Source organism: Physeter macrocephalus, chromosome 14, assembly GCF_002837175.3.
Source record: "Physeter macrocephalus isolate SW-GA chromosome 14, ASM283717v5, whole genome shotgun sequence".
NCBI classification, from domain to species: Eukaryota; Metazoa; Chordata; class Mammalia; order Artiodactyla; family Physeteridae; genus Physeter; species Physeter macrocephalus.
Genome location: NC_041227.1, coordinates 21,336,334 through 21,356,385, shown reverse-complemented (window position 1 = coordinate 21,356,385; position 20,052 = coordinate 21,336,334). Strand labels below are relative to the sequence as shown.

The window sequence follows — 20,052 nt, the reverse complement described above, 5'->3', positions numbered from 1 at the left end:
TCCTCAGACCCTACCCCCATCTTTCCCCCAAAGGCGTGCTGCCCGGCCCATTCCCGGGGGAGGGCCTCCTTACACCAGGCCAAGTATGGCTTTTTTCTAGTCCCAGAGAAGAGGCGTGTCAGAGGGAACCCACTATCCTCATACAGAGCCAGAAGTCAGCCTCCTGGGGTGTGGGGCACACATGAAAGTTGGGTAGGACCGCACTGGGGGCAGCCCACCTTAGCCAAGTCATTCTTCTCTCTAGGTGCCCTCAGTTTCCTCACCTGTAAAATGGGAGTGTGGTGGTGAGAATTCAGTGAAAGAGTGGCCAGAAAGACCCACGTAGACCCTGGGGAGCCAGCGAGAGGAGCAGGGGCTAGCGGACCCTCGGAGCATCCTTGCCAAAGGGGCTGCACCCCCTATCCCCCTCTTGTTGGCCTGAGTTGGAGGATGGAGCCTGGAAGGACAGACCCATCCCCTCTGCCATCGGGCATCAGGTCCATCATTTTGACCCGTGAACGAACACCTTACCCATCAGCCCCTACCTGGACTCCCGCCCTGCTCTCTCTCCCCTTTAATCCAACCCGGACGTTCCCAAGGGAACTTTATTTTTTTATTTTATTTTATTTTTTTTTTTGCGGTACGCGGGCCTCACTGTTGTGGCCTCTCCCATTGCGGAGCACAGGCTCCGGACGCGCAGGCTCAGCGGCCATGGCTCACGGGCTCAGCCGCTCCGCGGCATGTGGGATCTTCCCAGACCGGGGTACCAACCCGCGTCCCCTGCATCGGCAGGCGGACTCTCAACCACTGCGCCACCAGGGAAGCCCCCAAGGGAACTTGTCAGCGCCCAATTACTTACTCTGTAAATATTAACTGACACCTGCTACCTGCCAGGCACTGTGCTTGGGTGCTGGGGTAAATACTCAAGTAATTGCACTCAGGAAGCATTTGTTCTTGTGGAGGGAAATACCATGAACAAGTAGCTCCATGGCTTGGAGGGTAGAAATAAATGCCTTGAGGAAGAATAAAACTAGGTGAGGGGAGAGAGAGTAACAGGAGGTGGGGCTGCCTCCCAGGAAGTGACATTTGGGCAGCGCTGAAGGATGTGAGGGGGTGAGCCAGCCCAGTGAGCCTCTGAGGCAGAAGTCCTGTAGGGGGAGCTTGCCCAGGTCACGGTCAAGGAGCAGCAGGAGGTCAGTGTGACTGAGGGGACGGGGGTGGGAGAGGAGGTCTGAGAAGCACTAGGGACCTAGCCCGGGGATCCTTGTGTTACCCCAAAACTGGGTTTGCCTCTTGGTGGGTGTCAAGCCAATAGACACTAACAAGCCAAAGATCAGGAGAAGGAAGGATTTATTATTACTTGCAGCCAGTAAGGAGAATCTTGCTGGTGATCTTTCCCAAAGCAGTGTTTCCCTGAACAGCAAAACTGGGGAAGTTTTAAGCTAAGGGTACATGCATATTCATGAAGGGGCTTGAGCAGAGGAGAAATCCGCATGGAAATGGGGCCAAGGTCCAAGCTTTAGCTGAAGTCAGGAGGGTCAGCATCATCATTCTGTCCTCCACCTGGGGTGGGGGGTCTTAGTCCCTGCAGAGCGCAAAGACAAGTTATTATGCCTATCCCTTGAGGAGGAACTAGGACTCTGCTTTATCAGTGCACTGTTGTTTGACTGCCTTTTCTCTGTTCCTGCATTCCTTTGTTAAGATCATTAATTACTGAGACCTGTTCAAGGGCAAGCATAGTGGTCAGGCTTAGATCACAAAATGACTTAGGCCAAAATGGCTTCTCTTATGTCAAGAAAGCCATGCCTGGTTCTCTTTCTCCAGGGACCCCTTAACTTACCTGCTTACACTCGTAGGCCGCTGTGAGACATCAGAGTTCTGAGCAGAAGGGTGGCATGATCTGGCTTATGTTCTAACTGAATCCCCTTTGGGGTTGGGGAGGGGGAAGCAGGGAGACCAGTGAGGAGCTATTCAACAGGATGAGGTGTCCAGACTAGTGTGGTGGCCGTGGGAGAAGTGATGGGATTCTGGACATATTTTTTTGGCTCGGGAGGGAGGGTGGCCATGCAGTGCGGCTTGTAGGATCTTATTTCCCCGACCAGGGATCAAACCTGGGCCCTCGGCAGTGAACGCGTGTAGTCTTAACCACTGGATCACCAGGGAATTCCCATCTGGACGTATTTTGAAGTTGCATCCAATAGGATTTTCGCATGGATTGGTATGTGTGTGAGAGTCAAGGAAGACTTGAAGACTCCAAGGGTTCTGGTCTGAGCAGCTGGAAAGAAAGAGCTTCCATTTTCTAAGATGAGTCTCTTATGGAAGGAGCAGGTTTGGTGAGAGATCAGAAGTTCTATTTTGGACATATTAAATTTTAAAAACTTTGAAATAGTTTCACACTTACAGTAAAGTTACAAGAACTGTACAAAGAGCTCCTATATACACCTTCACCCAGATTCTCTAATTGTTAACATTTGGCTTTATTATGCCGTCTTCCGTGTGTGTGTGTATCCTCCTCCCCAACCATTTGAGAGTAAGTTGCACACATCAAGCCCTTTTACCCCGAAGTACTTCAGTGAGTATCTCCTAAAAAGGAGATTATATTACATATCCATAATACAGTGATTAAAATCAGGAAAAAAATTTTTATTGAAATATAGTTGATGTACAGTATTATAAGTTACAGGTGTACAATATAGTGATTCACAATTTTTAAAGGTTATACTCCACTTATAGTTACTGTAAAATATTGGCTATGTTCCCCATGTTGTACAATATATCCTTGTAAACATCAGGAAAATTTTAACATTGATTTAATACTTTTTTTTTTTAAGATTTAATTTTTTTATTTTTGGCTGCATTGGGTCTTAGTTGCTGCGCAGGCTTTCTCTAGTTGTGGTGATTGGGGGCTACTCTTCATTGTGGTGCGTGGGCTTCTCACTAAGGTGGCTTCTCTTGTTGCGGAGCATGGGCTCTAAGCATGTGGGCTTCAGTAGCTGTGGCAGGCGGGCTCAGTAGTTGTGGCTCACGGGCTCTAGAGCGCAGGTTCAGTAGTTGTGGCACACGGGCTTAGTTGCTCTACGGCATGTGGGATCCTCCCAGACCAGGGCTCGAACCCGTGTCCCCTGCATTGGCAGGCGGATTCTTATCCACTGTGCCACCAGGGAAGTCCCGATTTTTTTTTTTTTTTTTTTTGTTGTTGTTGTTGTTGTATGCGGGCCTCACCGCGCCACCAGGGAAGCCCCCGATTTAATACTATTATCTAATTTACAATCCATATTCAGGTTTTGCCAATTATCCCAATAATGTCCTTTATAAAAAATTTCTTTCTGGTCCAATAGCCAATCCAAGGTTATCATATTTCTTTGATCTCCTTCTCTGTGTGTGTGTGTGTGTGTGTGTGTGTGTGTGTGTGTGTATGTGTGTGTATGGTAAAATAACAAAATTTATCATTTTAACCAATTTTAAGTGTACAGTTCAGTGGCATTAAGTACATTCACATTGTTGTACAACTATCACTACCATCCATCTCCAGAACTATTGATAAATTCTGTAGCCATTAAATAGTAACTCCCTCTTCTTTTCCCTGAGCTGCTAGGTAACCACCATTCTACTTTCTGTCTCTATGAATTTGACTACTCTGTGTCCCTCCTATAAGTGGAATCAAACAGTATTTGTCCTTTTGTGGCCAGCTTATTTCACTTAGCATAATTTCTTCAAGGTTCATCCATTTTTTAGCATATGTCAGAATTGTTTTACTTTTTAAGGCTAAATAATATTCCATTGTGTGGAGAGACCACATTTTGCTTATCCATTCATCTGTCACCAGACATGTGATGTGGTTCTTTCCATCTTTTGGCTGTTGTGAATAATGCTGCTATTAACATGGGTGTAGTACAAATATCTTTTCATGTCCTTGCTTTTTATTCTTTGGGGGTATACATCCAGAAGCAAAATTGCAGGATTATATGGTAATTCTGTTTTTAATTTGTTTGAGGAACCGCCATACCGTTTTCCACAGAAGCTGTACCATTTTACATTCCCACCAACAGTACGCAAGGGTTGTAATTTCTCTACATCCTCGCCAACACTTGTTATTTTCTGTTCTTCTTTCTTCCTTCCTCCCTTCCTTCCTTCCTTTCTTTCTTTTTAATAATAGTCATCCTAATGGGTGTGAAGTGATATCTCATTGTGGTTTTGATTTGTATTTCCATAATAACTAATGTTAAGTATCTTTTCATGTGCTTATTGACCATTTGTGTATCTTCTTTGGAGAAATGTCTATTCAAATTCTTTGCCCATTTAAAAAATCAGGTTGTTGGACTTCCCTGGTGGTCCAGTGGTTAAGACTCCATGAGTCCACTGCAGGGGGCACGGGTTCGATCCCTGGTCAGGGAACTGGGATCCTGCATGCCACATGACATGCCCACCCCACCCCGCAGAAAAAAAATCAGCTTTTTTTGTTGTTGAGTTGTAAGAGTTTTTTTGTATATTCTGGATATTAATTCCTTATCAGATAATATGATTTGCAAAAATTTTCTTCCATTCTGTGGACTTCTCTGTTTAAAATAATTTTTAAAATTTATATAATTTTTGTATACCATAAAATTCACCCTTTTCAAGTGTACAATTCAGTGGTTTTAGAATACTCACAGAGTTATACAACCATCACCACCATGTAATTCCAGAACATTTTATCATCCCCCAAGAATCAGCATACTCATTAGCAGTCACTCCCCACTTCCCCTTCCCCTCATCCCCTGGCAAACACTAATCTATCTTCTGTCTCCGGATTTGTTTACTCTGGAAATTTAATGTAAATGGAATCATATAATATGTGGCGTTTTGTGACTGCCTCCTTTCACTTAGCATAATGTTTTCAAGGTTCATCTATGTTATAACGTGTATCAGTACTTCATTCTTTTTATTGCTGAATAGTATTCCATTTTATTGCTATACCACATTTTGTTTACATATTTATCAGTTGATTGATATTTGGGTTGTTTCCACTTTTTGGCTATTATAAATAATGATACTATGAATATTGGTGTATAAGTTTATGTGTGGATGTATATATTCACTTTTTTGGATATATATCTAAAAGTGGAATTGCTGGGTCATCTGTTAACTCTATGTTTAAACAGTTTGGGGCTTCCAAACTGTTTTCCTCAGTGCTGCGTTGTTTTACATTACCACCAAAAATGTGTGAGGGTTCCAGTTTCTCCACATCCTCACTAATACTAGTCTTCTAGTCATTCTGTTGGGTGTGAAGTGGTATCTCATTGTGGTTTTGATTAGCATTTCCCTAAAGACTTGTTATCTTGAACACCTCTTCACGTGCTGATTGGACATTTGTATATCTTCTTTGAAGAAATGATTATTCAGATATTTTGCCCATTTTAAAATTTCTTTTTTTGTTGTTGGGTTGCAAAGTTGCTTTGTATAGTCTAGCTATTACACCCTTACCAGGTATATGATTTTCAAATCTTCTCTCCCATTCTGTGGGTTATCTTTTCATTTTTGGGTTTGTTTAAAGATGCATAAATGTTTTTAACTTTGATGAAGTTTATTTTTTCTTTGGTTTCTTGTGCCTTTTTTTTTTTTATCATATCCATGAAACCATTGCCTAATCCAAGGTTGTAAATATTTATACCTATGTTTTATCCTAAGAGTTTTGTAGTTTTAGCTCTTCAATTTAGGTCTCTAATCCACTTTAAGTTAATTTTGTATAGGGAGTGAGGTAAGGGTCTAACTTGCTTCTTTTGCATGTGGATATCCAGTTGTTGCAGCACCATTTGCTGAAAAGACTATTCTTTCTCCATTGAATTTTCTTGGCTCTCTTGTTGAAAATCAGTTGTCCATAAATGTATGGGTTATTTCTGGACTCTCAATTCTACTTCATTGATATATATGTCTACCCTTATGGCAGTACCACACAATCTTGATTACTTTAGTTTTGTAATCAGGAAGTGTTTCGTCCAACTTTGTTCTTCTTTTTCACTATTGCTTGGCTATTCAGAGTCTCTTGCATTTCCATATCAATTAAGATCAGCTTGTCAATTTCTACAGAAAAGGCAGCTGGGATTTTGATAGAGATTGTGCTCAACCTGTAGGTTAATTTGGGGGAGTATTGCTGTCTTAACAATATTAAGTCTTCTGATCCATGAACATGAAGTGCCTTTCCTTTTACTTCGATCTTTTAAAATTTCTCTTAATGATGTTTTGTAGTTTTCAGTTTACAAGTCTTGTACTTCTTTTGGTAAATGTATTCCTAAGCGTTTTAGTCTTTTGATGCTATTGTAAATGGAATTGTTTTCTTAAACTCATTTTCAGTGTGTTCACTGGTAGTTGAACTGTTTTTACTCACGATACTTCTGACACCAAATATGTGGGTATTTTCCTCACACCAGTCAATTCTCCAACTCTCTGGACACCAATTGGATGTCCTACTATTCGGTTCAATTCTAACCCTAATTACCTGGAGTTAGTGTCAGATGCCACAGGTTTAAGGGCTCAGTCCCACAAGATTTCCCTCACATCAGACCCAGGTTACCCATACTTTTGTCCAACTTGACTACAAATTGTGGGTTACTACACATCCCTCCCCGCCAGTGTTAGGGAGCTGTTGACCCAAACCACCAGCCTTAGCCAGGCTCCCTTGCCTGAGTTGTCTCACAACAGGAAGTCCCGATAAGGACTGGAATCCATCTTGGCTGAGAGAGGAGCCTGCCACCAGGAAGGATCCCGAGTGAGACTATGGGCCAAGCAAGATGATTGGCCAGAGACAGCCCGGAAACTAATCCCATTACCATAAACCCTGAGACTTTGAGCCATGTGGCAGAGCAGTTCTCCTGGGTTCCCTTACCCTATAAATTCTGCCTGGGCACCCCTTCCCGATAAATTCTTTTGCTTTCTCAGCACGTGTGTCTCCTCAGACAGTTCATCTCTGAGTGTTAGACAAGAGCCTACTCTTGGGCCCTGGAAGGGGTCCCCTTTCCTGCAACACCAGGATAATAATTTCTTAGAACTGCTCATAGAACTCAGGAAAGCAGTTTAATTACTATGATCAGTTTACAACTCAGGAACAGCCAAATGGAAGAGATGCACAGGACAAAGTGGGGGCAGGGGAAGGGGGGAGCTTCCATGCCCTCTCCAGGGATGCCATCTTCTCAGCACCTTGAAGTGTTCACCAGCCTGGAAGCACTCCAAACTCTGTTGTGTAGGGGTTTTTACGGAGGTTTCATTACAGAGGCATGATTAAATCTTTGGCCATTATGACTGATTTAATCTCCAGCCCCTCTTCCCTCCCTGGAAGTTGGGGAATGAGGCTGAAATTTCTAACCCGCTAACCATGCCTTGGTCTTTCTAGCAACCAGCCCCCATCCTGAAGCTATCTAGGGGCCCCCAGCCACCAGTCCTGCCATTAGCATACAAAAGATTCTCATCACTCCAGAGAGTCCAAGGGTTTCAGGAGCTGTGTACCAGGAACTAGGGATGAAGACCAAATATTTATTATTTATTATATCACAGTAGAGATACGATTGGTTTTTGTACATTGATCTTGCTTCCAGGAACACTGCTGAACTAATTTATTAACTCTGATAATTTTTTTGTGGATACCTTAGGGTTTTCTATATGAAAGATCATGTTATCTGCAAATAGAGGTAGTTTAACTTCTTTCTTTCCAATTTAGATGCCATCCATTCATTCATTTATTCATTCTTGCCTAAAGGCCCTGGCTGGAACCTACCGTACAATATTGAATAGAAGTGGCAAGAGTGAACCTCTTCGTCTTGTTCCTTATCTTGAGGGGAAAGCTTTCAGTCTTTCACCATTAAACACGTTAGCTGTGGATTTTTTTTTTTTTTTTTTGGATGTCCATTATCAGCTTGAGGATGTTCTAATTTGTTGAGCATTTTTATCATGAAAGTGTGTTGGGTTTTATCAAATGTTTATTCTGCATCTATTGAAATGTCTTTAATCTCGGTCCCTTAGAACTGTCCTTTAGCTTTTCTGTGTCTTTCATGCACTGACGTTTTTGGAGAGTCCCAGCCAGTTACTTGGTGCTCCCTCATGATTAGCTTCAGGTCATGGATTTTTGACAGGAATATCACAGAAGTGATGCTGTACTCTTCCCAGTGCATCTTACCAGGAAACACGTATGATGTCATTATTACCAGTGATCGGAAAAATTAACTTTGGCCATCTAGTGTCTGCCAGATTTATTTATCAGAAAATTACTGTTTTTCCCTTTTGTAATTAATGTGTTCATTAATAGGTAATTTGTGGGGTGCTCCTTTGAGACTAAATATTCTGTTCCTCATCAAACTTTTACCCATGGCTTTTAACACGCACGGATGATCCAGTTGTTACTATGATGGTTGTCAAATGGTGATTTTTCTAACTATTCTCACTTCCTTTTACTGGTTGGTGGACGTGTTAACTTTGAGATCACCTGTTAGACGTCTAAGTGGAGGTGAGTGGGAAGTACAAAGGTCAAGGAAAGGTACAGGTTGTAGACTTAGATGTTGGAGTTGTCAGTCTGTAGGAGGTTAAAGCTATTAGCAGTTGAGGGTCTCCAAGGGCCCATGTCCCCTGTTGGTCACAGGGCTTCACCAGGCCTGGGGTCCGCTGACATGTTTTAGAGACAAACCGTGGTGCTGACTGGGTCACCAGAGTACCATGGCTCCATGGAGGCTTGGACTGGGGGCTTCTGTCTTATGGGAAGCTGGGTTCTGTGGAAGGAAGTGTCCTTGCTCTGTTCAAAGCTGGTAAAAGCCCTAACGGGCTTCCCTGGTGGCGCAGTGGGTGAGAGTCCGCCTGCCGATGCAGGAGATGCGGGTTCGTGCCCCGGTCCGGGAAGATCCCACATTCCGCAGGGCGGCTGGGCCCGTGAGCCATGGCCGCTGAGCCTGCGCATCTGGAGCCTGTGCTCCGCGACGGGAGAGGCCACGACAGTGAGAGGCCCGCGTACCCTCCCCCCGCTGCCAAAAAAAAAAGCCCTTACTACTTAACCTGGCATTCAAGGCTTGTCCAGCACCGCCCCTTCCCTGAGCGGCAGCACAGGCTTAGACTTCTGCCACTGCTTGCTGTGCCCTTCACTGCCACAGCTTGGGGAACTCCTGCTCATCCTTCAAGGCCCAGCTCAAATATGACCTTCTCTGTGAAGTCCCACCTCTACTCCCCGCAACAAGGTCATTCATTTAGAAAACAGTTCTTGAGGCTCTCCTCTGTGCTAGGCACTGAGACTAGTGAAAAAAACTCTATTCCTGCCCTCAGGGAGCCCATTGTTTCCTGGTGGAGACAGATATTCATAAGTAATCTCACAGATCTAAGCATCAGTGACAGCAACAAGGCAAGGTAAGTGAAGTGACCGTCCAGCTCCAAGAGTTAGAGCAGGGGGTTTGCACCAGCCTGGCCTGGCTGAGGTGCTTTGGGAAGGTTTCACTGCAGAAATGCCAGCTGGCCTGAGAGCTGAGGAAAGAATAGATGCATTGGTGGGGGAGCCATGGCTCCCTGTGCAAGGCCTGAGGTGAGGCTGGAAGGCAGAGAGCAGGGGATGGGCTCCCATGGGAGATGTACCTAGAAAGGTGGGCATAGGCCTCCAAGGCCAAGGTGAGGAGGCTGGATTTTCTCTTGCTGGTACTGGGAAGGCTTCAAAGGGTCCTGAGCAGAGGGGGATTTTCGAGGAGTCCCTCTGGCTGCCATAGGGAAGAGGCAGTGGGGACCACATTGATTTTTCAGATCAGCCAAATTCGTATCAGTAGGAGATACAACTTCATTTTTTTGTTTAGATTTATTTTTTTTTATTTATTTATTTAGTGCCAGGTCTTAGATGTGGCATGGCATCTCTTAGTTGCGGCATGCAGACTTCTTAGTTGCGACATGTGGGCTCTTAGTTGTGGCATGCGTGCAGCACCTAGTTCCCCAACCAGTGATCGAACCTGGGTCCCCTGCATTGGGAGCGCAGAGTCTTACCCACTGGACCACCAGAGAAGTCCTGATACAACTTCATTTTAAGTTTCTTTTATAAACCCCGTTCCAGTGCTGGTGGTAGGAACTTCATCTCAGTTGGTCTGGGGGTCCTCACGGTCTCTGGATCTCAGGCCACTGGTGACAATGGCTTTGTCCTACTGGCCTGGCCACAAGGCCCCTGAGCCCTGTGCTGCTCCTGGCTACGGCTGAGCCTTCTTTCTCTGCTCTCAGGCTACGGGGCGGGGACTCCGAAAGGCTTGGGACCCACAAACTCTTGGGGAGCAGGAGGTTTACAGGGGAACCTGGGCCTCCCTGCTTTCTGACCTGCAGCCCCTGGGTGGTTCTCAGGGACCCAGGGATGGTGAACAGTCTCCTTCTCTGCTCCCTTTCCTCTTCCCCAGCACCCTGCAGCCTTCAGGAGGGTGCTTTCTGTCTCTGTTTGGCCCTGTTCCCTCAAGGATTGTGCTTTGGAAATGCAGAAACCGAGGACTCACTCCCAGCTTCTCTGGGAAGCTGCTGTCGGCCTTTCCCTGTAATGACAAATGCCTCCCTGAAAGAACAGAGTACAGGAGATGGGACATCATCTAAGCCATCTTCTTGTTCAGACTGTTTAATCTGAGTCATGAGAAAACAGAAATCCAAATTATGTAACATTCTCTAAGATGCTTGGATACTTAAAAAATGTCAATGTCATGAAAAAAAAAAAAGTGGGGAAACTGTTTCTGATTCAACGAGACTAAAGAGACATGATAACTGAAAGCAGCGAATGATCCTTCCTTCACTGGATCCTGGATGGATACAAAGGAGAAGCCATGGAGGAAACTGCTCGGGCACTTGGAGTATGGCCCTGCTTTAGCTGGTATTAATGTCTGGGCACTAAGTGCCCTCCTGGGTAAGGGAGGTGCTCGAGGGTCACTCGTTTGTTAAATTAGAGAGTAATAGTGGTATTGTGCTCATGTAGGAATATCCTTATTCTTAGGTGTCGCCTGGTGTATTTGGGGGTGAAGCAGCATGGTATGTGCAGCTTATTTTTAAATGGCTCAAGGTGAGGGGGATGTTTGTGTATGTCCCCGGGAGGAACAATGCAAATATGGCAAAATCTTGACAGTTGGTGATTCTGGGTAAAGGACATTAAACTATTCTTTCAACTTGGGGAGGGTGGGCCTCTCCTCTGCTGCACCAGCAGGGCTGGGAGAGGGGGCCCAGGTACTCTGATACAGGGAGTGCAGGACCCTCCCTGAGACCCTGATCTAACCCTCCAGGCCCCTCCCCTGCTGCTGCGGAAACACTCAGGCTCTGAAGGGGTAGGGGTCCACCCAGTTCCCCGAGGCCCGTCAGCAGTAGAGCTGGGCTGCTCGCCGGTCAAGTCCAGCCTGACTGCCTCCTGTGTTCACTCACAGCTCTGAGTATCTGGCTCAGTGCCCAGGCAACCTGAAACCCGTTCACTTACCTTCGAGTCACCCTCAGCCATGTCTCAGGGCAGGGGTAGGTCCAGGAAGGTGCCAGCCCCAGGAGTTAATCTGAGCCATCCATGGTCACTGGACGCTCAGCCACCACTACCAGGATCTAGACGTGAGGGCACAGCACTCCTACCGCAGGGGGTCTGGCTCACAGGCTTCAGATGAGCTCACGAGCGGCCCCTCTGGGGAAGGCAGGGCAGCCCGAACAAAGTTCCTGGGAAGGTGGTTCCCCTGGGCTTGAGGTCACCAGCACCTCCGCTGCGTTGTGCCAAGGGAGGAGACCAGGTGCCTGCAGCTCGGCCGGGCCCAAGAACTTTCTGAAACACATGTTCTTACCACCAGACATGGGCACCTACGTTTCCTCCTGTCCTCCCCTGCATCCCTTCCCCATCTCCCGAAGCTGGTTAATACCCACTGTCCTTCAGGCTTGACCTGGGTTTGGCGGAGCTGTCATGGGTTCCCACAGCCTCACTGTGCTGCATCTCCTTTTCTACCATCTGCTGTAGACTGGAACTCACCTATGGCATTTTCCGTGTCTCCCCCACTGGGGCGTGAGCTCTCTGAGCAGGGTAGGTGCTCAGGAAGTGCATCCAGTGCATGTAACTGTCAGGGTGCAGGCAGCTGCTGGGGTACCGAGTGCCCCGTCCTGGGTGAAGCGCACGCAGAGTCGGGGTCTATGGAGGGGGCGTGAGTTGTCAGCGTGGGCAGCCCATCTCAGCTCCCATATAGCAACGATGAAGCATTTACTTCTCTGGAGGAAGCTGCAGGCAGATGTTACACACTCATCTTTCGGAGAAGGGAACCGAGAGCTTAGTTTTCTTGCCGGGGGTCACAGAGGTGGTGCATGAGAGCACTGGTGTTACAGTTTGCACTCGTCAGCCTGTCTCCGATGAGCTGCCACTTGGAAGGGGTCTGGCTGTCTCCTGGGGCGTCTACTCCACCCGCCTCATCCCAGCCTGGCCCGTCCCGCTGCAATAACACCATGAGCCCGTGGTGCACGTTACCTCATTTATTCTCACAACATGCCTGTGAGGTAGGGAGGGGCGGGGACTGTCCCCATTTTACAGAGGAGGAAGTTGAGGCACACAGAGGTCAAGTGACTTGCCCAAGGTCACAGACGGCGGCCAAGCTGGAATGGGCCCTAGAGCAGGCCCACAGTTCACCCGGGGCCCCTGTGGCAGGTGCTGGACACGAGGACGTCTCCAGTGCCGCAGCCGTGGCCACAGGAGAGAGGCCCTCGTGCACGGAGCTTGCTGCGGGCCTGGCCTCGCCCTCTCCCTCCCTGCCCCCCACCTCACCCTGCAGGCCTGGGCCATTGCAGCTCAGGGCTCATGACACCCTGGGAGTGGGGCTAGGGGGCAGGGGAGAGAGAAGGATGACCGGGGTAAAAAAATAGAAAACTCAGAGGCCGGGCAGATGGGCCCATTGCCGGGGGGGAGGGGGTGCGGTCAGGTGAGAGACAAGAAAAGGGGGGGGCTGCTTACACACAAGGTATATATTTTTACACACACTTGTACACACACCTAGATATAGTACATGTAAAAATATATGCTATTCACACACCCGCCTCCTGCCAGGTGCCCCCGAGAGCCAGCGGTGGCGCTGGTGGGCATGGGTGAGCAGAGGGGCGTTTGTTAAATATACACTCTAAGGTCTATGTGCATATGTACACATACGTACAGACACAGCCGCCCGCCCCTCGGGTACTGTACACAGGCTCGGCCAGGGACACATGACCCCTGGAAAATGGGGTCCCTCTCTTGAGTGGTCCCTGCAAGTCACTCTAGGTCATACATTTTGCTGAAGGAAGAAGGGGCTGGAGAGAAGAAAAAGGCGGGAGTCTGGAGTGTGGTAAGCTGTGGTTTTTATCTCATCCCCCCCCCCCCCCAAAGACTTCAGCCCTCCTCATGATCTCAGAGAGGCGAGTCACCCGCCTGACGCTGCCTAGGGCTGGCAGATCACAGTGGGAGGGCTGCTTCTGCTGAGAGGAACCTATATCTATCTGCGCGCGCGCGCGCGCGCGTGCGTGAGCACTTGGTGGGGGAGGGGACGCGTGTCCATCTCTCTGTCTTCTGGGCTCACCCACAAAAAGGGCTGAGAACCAGAAAGCCAATAGTCAGAATAGTGACCCCTGTGTGAGCTCTTAAGGGAAAAGAGAAAAACATAAGAATGAAAACTCCAAGGTCAGAGCTGGGGTAGCCAGGAAAAGGAGGAAGGACATGGCAGGTGCCCAAGGCTGCCCTTGGGCTGTCATCATCTTGTAAACAAGCTAGTTTAAGTTCTCATTAGATAGAGCAAGTAAAAAGACCGTAGTCTGGAGGCTGGGCCGGGGCGTTGCCGAAGTCCATCATCTTAGTAGGTGCCCAAGGCTGCCCTTGGGCTGTCATCATCTTGTAAACAAGCTAGTTTAAGTTCTCATTAGATAGAGCAAGTAAAAAGACCGTAGTCTGGAGGCTGGGCCGGGGCGTTGCCGAAGTCCATCTATCTAGTCCACCACGGCCAGCAAGAGGAAAAAAGAGTTTTATAGTTTTGTGTTTCTGTTGATTTTTTTGTGTGAAGTCTTCATAACCTAAAGCTGGGAGGGACCCAAAAAAGCCAAATTGTGAGCCCTTGTATGCGTCAATTTGAAAGTTGGCTCAGGGTCTCTAGACAGAATAACCACACTAAAGGTTGAGAAATTTTTGTTCCTTTTGCATTTAGTTTGTAGGTTTCTTTTTTTAATGACTTAAAATTGTTTGCTTCCTGCTTCCTGGTCTCAGAGCCGGGTCTGGGCCTCAGGGACATAAATCTCGATGCTGTCCGCACTCTCCGTGGCTGAGTTCTGCCGCACGGAAGCTGCCCGCTTGGCCGCCAGGAGCCTCTTGCGGGCCTCCTGACGCTGCTTGTCCCCAGCGTCAGAGGCCTTGTCGCGGCTCACTGCCGGCTTGGATTTGGCTGGCTTCTTTGGGACCGGAGGGGGTAGTTTCTTCTCTTCCTTTAGTGAGACAGTGAGGAGAGAAGAAAAATAAAATAAAGGTGCCACCTTTTGTGTGGCGCTACCACCCACCGTTTGCTGGCAGCTGGAGCCTCCACCCCAGCTTCCCCGCATCGGGCACAAGCAACACACATTTGGAATCAGGAAGCCACAAGAAGCGATGATGGTGGGAATAGCACAAGGCATAGGAGCAAAAAGCAAGCTTACAGTCCTAGAATGTTCTAGTAGGAAGGGACAGACAGATCACCTCTTCCCACCCCTGCTTTGAACCACTGAGAGCCTGAAATTCACGCAGGAATCAAATAGCCAGAGATGGGATTTAAATTCAGGGCCTCCGACTCCCAGGTCGCATTTCACATGCTATTCTAGGGGATCAGAACTCACAAGGGCCACAGTCCAGTAGCCAATAACCAAAGGGGTCATTGGGTGCCACTGTTTTACAGATGGAAGCCTGAGCCTCAGGGAAGAGGCTGGCCCAGGAGGCAGAATCGGGTCCAGACCCCTGTACTCCTGGCAGCGTGGTCCTAGGAGAAGGACCGTTTTTCTACCTCCAGGGTTCCAACGGCTGTGTCTACGCTAGTGCTCTGGGCTGTGGGCATATGTCTCCCACTTTCTGAACATGCAGGGCAGGAAGGCATGCTTCGGGGGGGGCAGCCTCAACTACACAGAGCGAGTGGCATGCTGGACGAGCGCCGAGCATGGACCCCGCACACTGATGGACGTGAGCCCCCAGCTCAAAGACGACACACAGAGAAGGGAGCCAAGCAGCACTGACCGATGTGGCCAGCGTTATTGCCGACCAGGAATTTGTCCCTGGACTTCCCCTCCGCACTGCTCCATGCTCACCTTCCTCTTCTCGGGGGTCTCCACCAGCTGCCAGCTGTTGGCCTTGAGGTGGTAGAGTTCATCAAACTTCATGCTGATGTCCTCGATGGACAGCTGCAGCAGGTCCCAGAACCCTGCCAGGTCCTGGGCTGTTGGACGTGGGTTGGCATCAGGGTTCTGTGGGACAGATGGGGATCAGCGGGGCAAGCAGGGCAGAGGCCTGTCCTGCACCCCATCCCAAGTACTGTCTCCTAGCTCTGCCAGCCCTGGTTGGGTTATCTTGAGGCCTGGTCTTACTCTCCTGTTCCCAGGGTCAGGTCAGTATCTGCATGAGCGAACGAACCCAGTTCCTGATTACTGCTGGCCCTGATGGTGGAGAGCTTTGGGAGAGAGAGAGAGTCCTATCCTGAGAGTGGGTCCTGCACACACACGGGGACTGAGGCCTTCGCCACCACTGTAGGGCTACAGTGAGGAAGGCCCTCATGGCCTCAGCGTATGCCAGGCAGGCAACTCGTCTCATTTTACAGGGAGGAGGCAGGATCACTCCCAGGTGGGTGTGATTACAGAATCCGTGTGGTTTCTAGCCCATCATTCTGTTCTCTGACAGCACATTCCTCATCAGGACTTCCCCAGTGAACGCCCAAACCCCTACTGGTCCTAGAGACAAACACTCGCCACTGTTCTCCACCCCTGGGGGTACACCACCCCTGCCAGATGGAAAGAGGCTTCCACAGGAAAAGCTGCTGCCTAGCGGCGAGGGTGAAGGAGAGGGAAACCCACCAAGGCTCATGGTGGTTATTTCTTTAGTTCTTACCTTGACTGTCTTCTTAGATATAGAGTATGTTGTATATAAATAAATCAGTGCTAACTGATTTTTAACTTTCATGTGGCTGTTTTTACATAGAGTCCACTTTTCTATTTCAGAAGGTAGTAGAGATCGGAAAGGACCATTCCTGGCCCTTTTCCTGTGCTAGGCACTGACATGCACCACTGTCATCTTTCCAATGCCATGAGGAAGCAGCACCTTCTCCATGTTAGAGAGGAGGTTACAGAGGCTTAGAGGCTAATCCAGCCGGGGGATCTGGCTAGAAGACCCACTGTGGAAGAAGAAGAGTCACACTCACCAAGTTTTGCTCACAGAGGCCCCGGAACTGCTGGAATTTCTGTGACATCAGTAGCTGGGCACTGCCCACAGCACTGAGGACTTTCCCTAAGACTGAGAAAGAGAAGGTGGAAAAAGACTGAGCAGAGCACAAGATCTGCTGGGGTGGAACGCAGGATCAGGGTCATGGCTTTCACCTCCCCTCCCCGCCTTAGGATGCCAAGCAGTATTTGGTGATGGCAGTCAGTCTTCATTTTATTTACACATTAACCCACTCTCACTGTGGAAAATGCAAACCAGACATATAAAGTGAGCCCCATCCCCTAGTTGCTAAGGACATTTTATGGCAATAAATTTGAAGACTAAGTTTAAATGGAAAAAATTTTCAGGAAGACATATATTACTATCAATCATAGATTCAAGAATAAATAGAAAAATCTGATTAAGCCAATAACTGTTTTTTTTGTTGTTTTTTAAAAAAATTTTTCCAATAACTGTTTTAAAAAACTGAAGCAGGAGTTAAAAAATCTTCCCCAGAAAAAGGAACCAGGCCTTTGTAGTTTTTACAGGTGAGGTTTTACAAAACCTTCCAGGAATAGATAATCCGTTTTATACATTCAAATTCTTCCTGAGAGTAAATAAACAGAAAATGACACATCAAATTTCAGGAGCCCTGAGAGAACATAGGACATGCCAAGAATAGGGCACTTTCATTATGAACATAAAAGTCTTAAAGAAAAGAGAGTCCAACAGAAGAGTTCACCATGAAGTGTTTAGACCAGGAATACAAGGTTGAAATCTCTTAGTGTGATTTCCAGTTTTAAAGTGGTGGCAGGAAGACGGTACTACCTCCTAACCCCCTTTTAGAAATCACTGAAAAGCAAAACAGAGTATAAACAAGAAATCAAAATGCAAACCATCTCCTGACAGAACTCTCGAACGCAGTATATGAGGAAGGCTGCCACATGCAGTGATACCCACACAAGGAGGATTCTTGGGGTTGAAAGGCTCAGATAAAGGTGGCAGTTCTGAGTTCTCAAAAGTAGCATAACTTGAGAGGAGAAGCCAATAATCTCTTATTTGAAATAAAAAGGGGGTGTGGACTGCAGCAGGAGCATTCCTGAACCTGGTTCAGCACCAAAGGTGCGGGGCAGGGGGACGAGGACGACACTGCATGGTAACCGCCCTCTAGTTGCCTGGGGAGAAGACCAGGCTGAAGAACACACCCTGCACCCATCACCATGCCTGAGGAATTCCCGCCAGCCTGGGACACAGTCCTGGCTCCTCTCCCACAGTGGTCTACTTACAGCAGCAGCTCATGAGGGAAGAATTTCACCTCATTCAGAAATTAGTTATTAAAAAGGAACCAACACAGGAGCTAAACATGTTATAGGAGCAGTAAATGGCAGATGAGCATTCACCAGAAAGTTGTTGCCAGAGAACAGATGAAAAGTGTGACATTTAGCCACAAATATTTAAACAATAGTTCAAAGCAGAGGTAAGGTGCTCTGAAAAGAGATGCAAGACAATGGAAGGGGATAAAACAGCTCTGGGACTAGTGCAAGAGAAAAATCAGGCATCACAGAAACAAGGGCCATGATGGACACAGCAAAAAGAATAAACCCTGATGAAAACCAATAAGGACAAGGAGGACAGGAGTGAAAAAGCTCCTGGCTCAAAACACTTACACTGCTAGATTAACAAGACAAGACGTCTTAAATGAATAGCTAAGCTGCTGGGGATAAAATGACCCCCCCACCCCCAGAAGGTAGTGGGTATATGTGCCTGGCTTGGTCTAAAGTAGGATGGGAGGGCTTCCCTGGTGGCGCAGTGGTTAAGAATCCACCTGCCAATGCAGGGGACATGGGTTCGAGCCCTGGCCTGGGAGGACCCCACATGCCGCGGAGCAACTAGGCCCGTGCGCCACAACTACTGAGCTCTAGAGCCCGTGAGCCACAACTACTGAAGCCCATGTGCCACAACTACTGGAACCTGCGCACCTAGAGGCTGTGCTCTGCAACATGAGAAGCCACAGCAATGAGAAGCCCGCGTACAGCAATGAAGACTAGCCTCTGCTCGCTGAAATTAGAGAAAAGCCCGCGCGCAGCAACAAAGACCCGATGCAGCCAAAAATAAAATAAATAAATTAAAAAAAAAAAAGTAGGATGGGAATAAAAGGAAAAGTCTCTCCTGAGAATTCCTAACCATAAGACTGCACTTAGGTACCTTTTTTTTTTTTTTTTTTTGTGATATGCAGGCCTCTCACTGTTGTGGCCTCTCCCGTGGTGGAGCACAGGCTCCGGACGCGCAGGCTCAGCGGCCATAGCTCACGGGCCTAGCCGCTCTGCAGCATGTGGGATTTTCCCGGACCGGGGCACGAACCTGTGTCCCCCGCATCGGCAGGCGGACTCTCAACCACTGCGCCACCAGGGAAGCCCGGGTACCTTATATTTTAAGAAATAAAAGAAGCAACCAGATGTATTAAAAAAATGAGACGATTTTTTAAAAAGTGACTGAGAGACATGGAGGAGAGAGGGAGACTTAAAATACATCTATCAGAGTTCTAAAAGGACAGAGAGGATGGAAGAAAAGAAATTTATTCAGAGAGATGATTTAGAATATGAATAAAGGAACCATCCCAAACTCATTTTATGAAGCTAGATAACCTTGATACTAAAACAGGACAAGGATGAGAAAGGAAAATTACCAGCCAAGTAATTCTGCCTTTGAAGAAAGGCAAAATTATTAAATCAGATATTAACAAAAGTACAACAATGTACTAAAATAATATAACTCAGCTGGGTTTATTCTGGTAATACAAGACTGATTCAACATTAGAAAATTCTAATGACTTCTGATTCTGGCTATGAAAAACCAGTTACTATCAGACAAACTGAACCCTCCCACCAAGAAAAATTAAAAAAAAAAACCTAAATAAAATACCAAGAACAACAAAAAAATCTATCAACCATAACCTCCCATCTAGAAGTAATCATTGTTACTGTATTGGTGTAGTTCTTCCCAGTCAATAAATGCCAGTTCCCTACTGAGTGGCAGGTAAGGAAACATATTTATTGAATGCCTTTTATTTGCTGGACATCGAGTTGAACATTCTACACACCTTCCCTAATCCATTAGCCCTTGCACTGTTTGTTTTTAGGAAGCCACCATCCCAGCTCCAGAGGTCAGCCTACGTGTGTTGGGTACTGTCCAGAGCCTGTCTCCAGTCATTGAGAGAATGCTTTGCCTTCCACAGGCCCCAAGTGAGTGAGTCAGAAAGGTTAAGGGCAGCCTGGGAAATGCTGAGAAGTGTTTTTTCTAATGGAAATGAAAATGGAATAGAGAGAGGCAGAGGAATGGGGAAAATGTATTAGACTAAAGCAATGGAAAAGAAATTTCCTTAAATTTATTTTCCTCCCAGCACTATGTTATGTCTGTTTTTAGGTCTGCTTGTTCAAATGACTAGGCAGATTTTCCCAATTAAACCATCATTTACAGCCCTGCTCATCCTAAACGTGTAAATAAGCTTCCTTTGGGTTTGTCTGACAGGCATTTACTTTGCATCATCATTTGTGTTTTGACAACATTACTGGAGATGAAAACAATTCTGCCATACTCCCAACTCCTTCGAAATGCCTTTTTCCTCCTTTTATCTTTGATTCATTGGTGTAAATAAATAAAACCTGCCCTACCGTGTCTTGCTTCTCCTCCCCCCTTCCCTCTACAATTCAGGATTTTAA

The 20,052-nt window shown here is 47.2% G+C and overlaps 1 protein-coding gene across 7 annotated transcripts in view; it reads right to left on the bottom strand.

Annotated features, from left to right (window-relative positions):
• Window positions 1–14,081: 14,081 nt before the first annotated feature.
• DLGAP4 (DLG associated protein 4) overlaps window positions 14,082–20,052 on the bottom strand; it is a 47,254-nt gene continuing 41,283 nt past the window's right edge. For all 7 annotated transcript variants that reach the window (XM_028499693.2, XM_028499692.2, XM_028499694.2 and 4 more), the window contains 3 exons: window positions 16,335–16,426; window positions 15,232–15,387; window positions 14,082–14,385 (listed from right to left, as the gene is read on the bottom strand). In XM_028499693.2, the coding sequence (XP_028355494.1) occupies window positions 14,167–14,385; window positions 15,232–15,387; window positions 16,335–16,426 (467 nt within the window). In that variant the 3' untranslated portion in view covers window positions 14,082–14,166. The remainder of the gene's footprint in view (window positions 14,386–15,231; window positions 15,388–16,334; window positions 16,427–20,052) is intronic.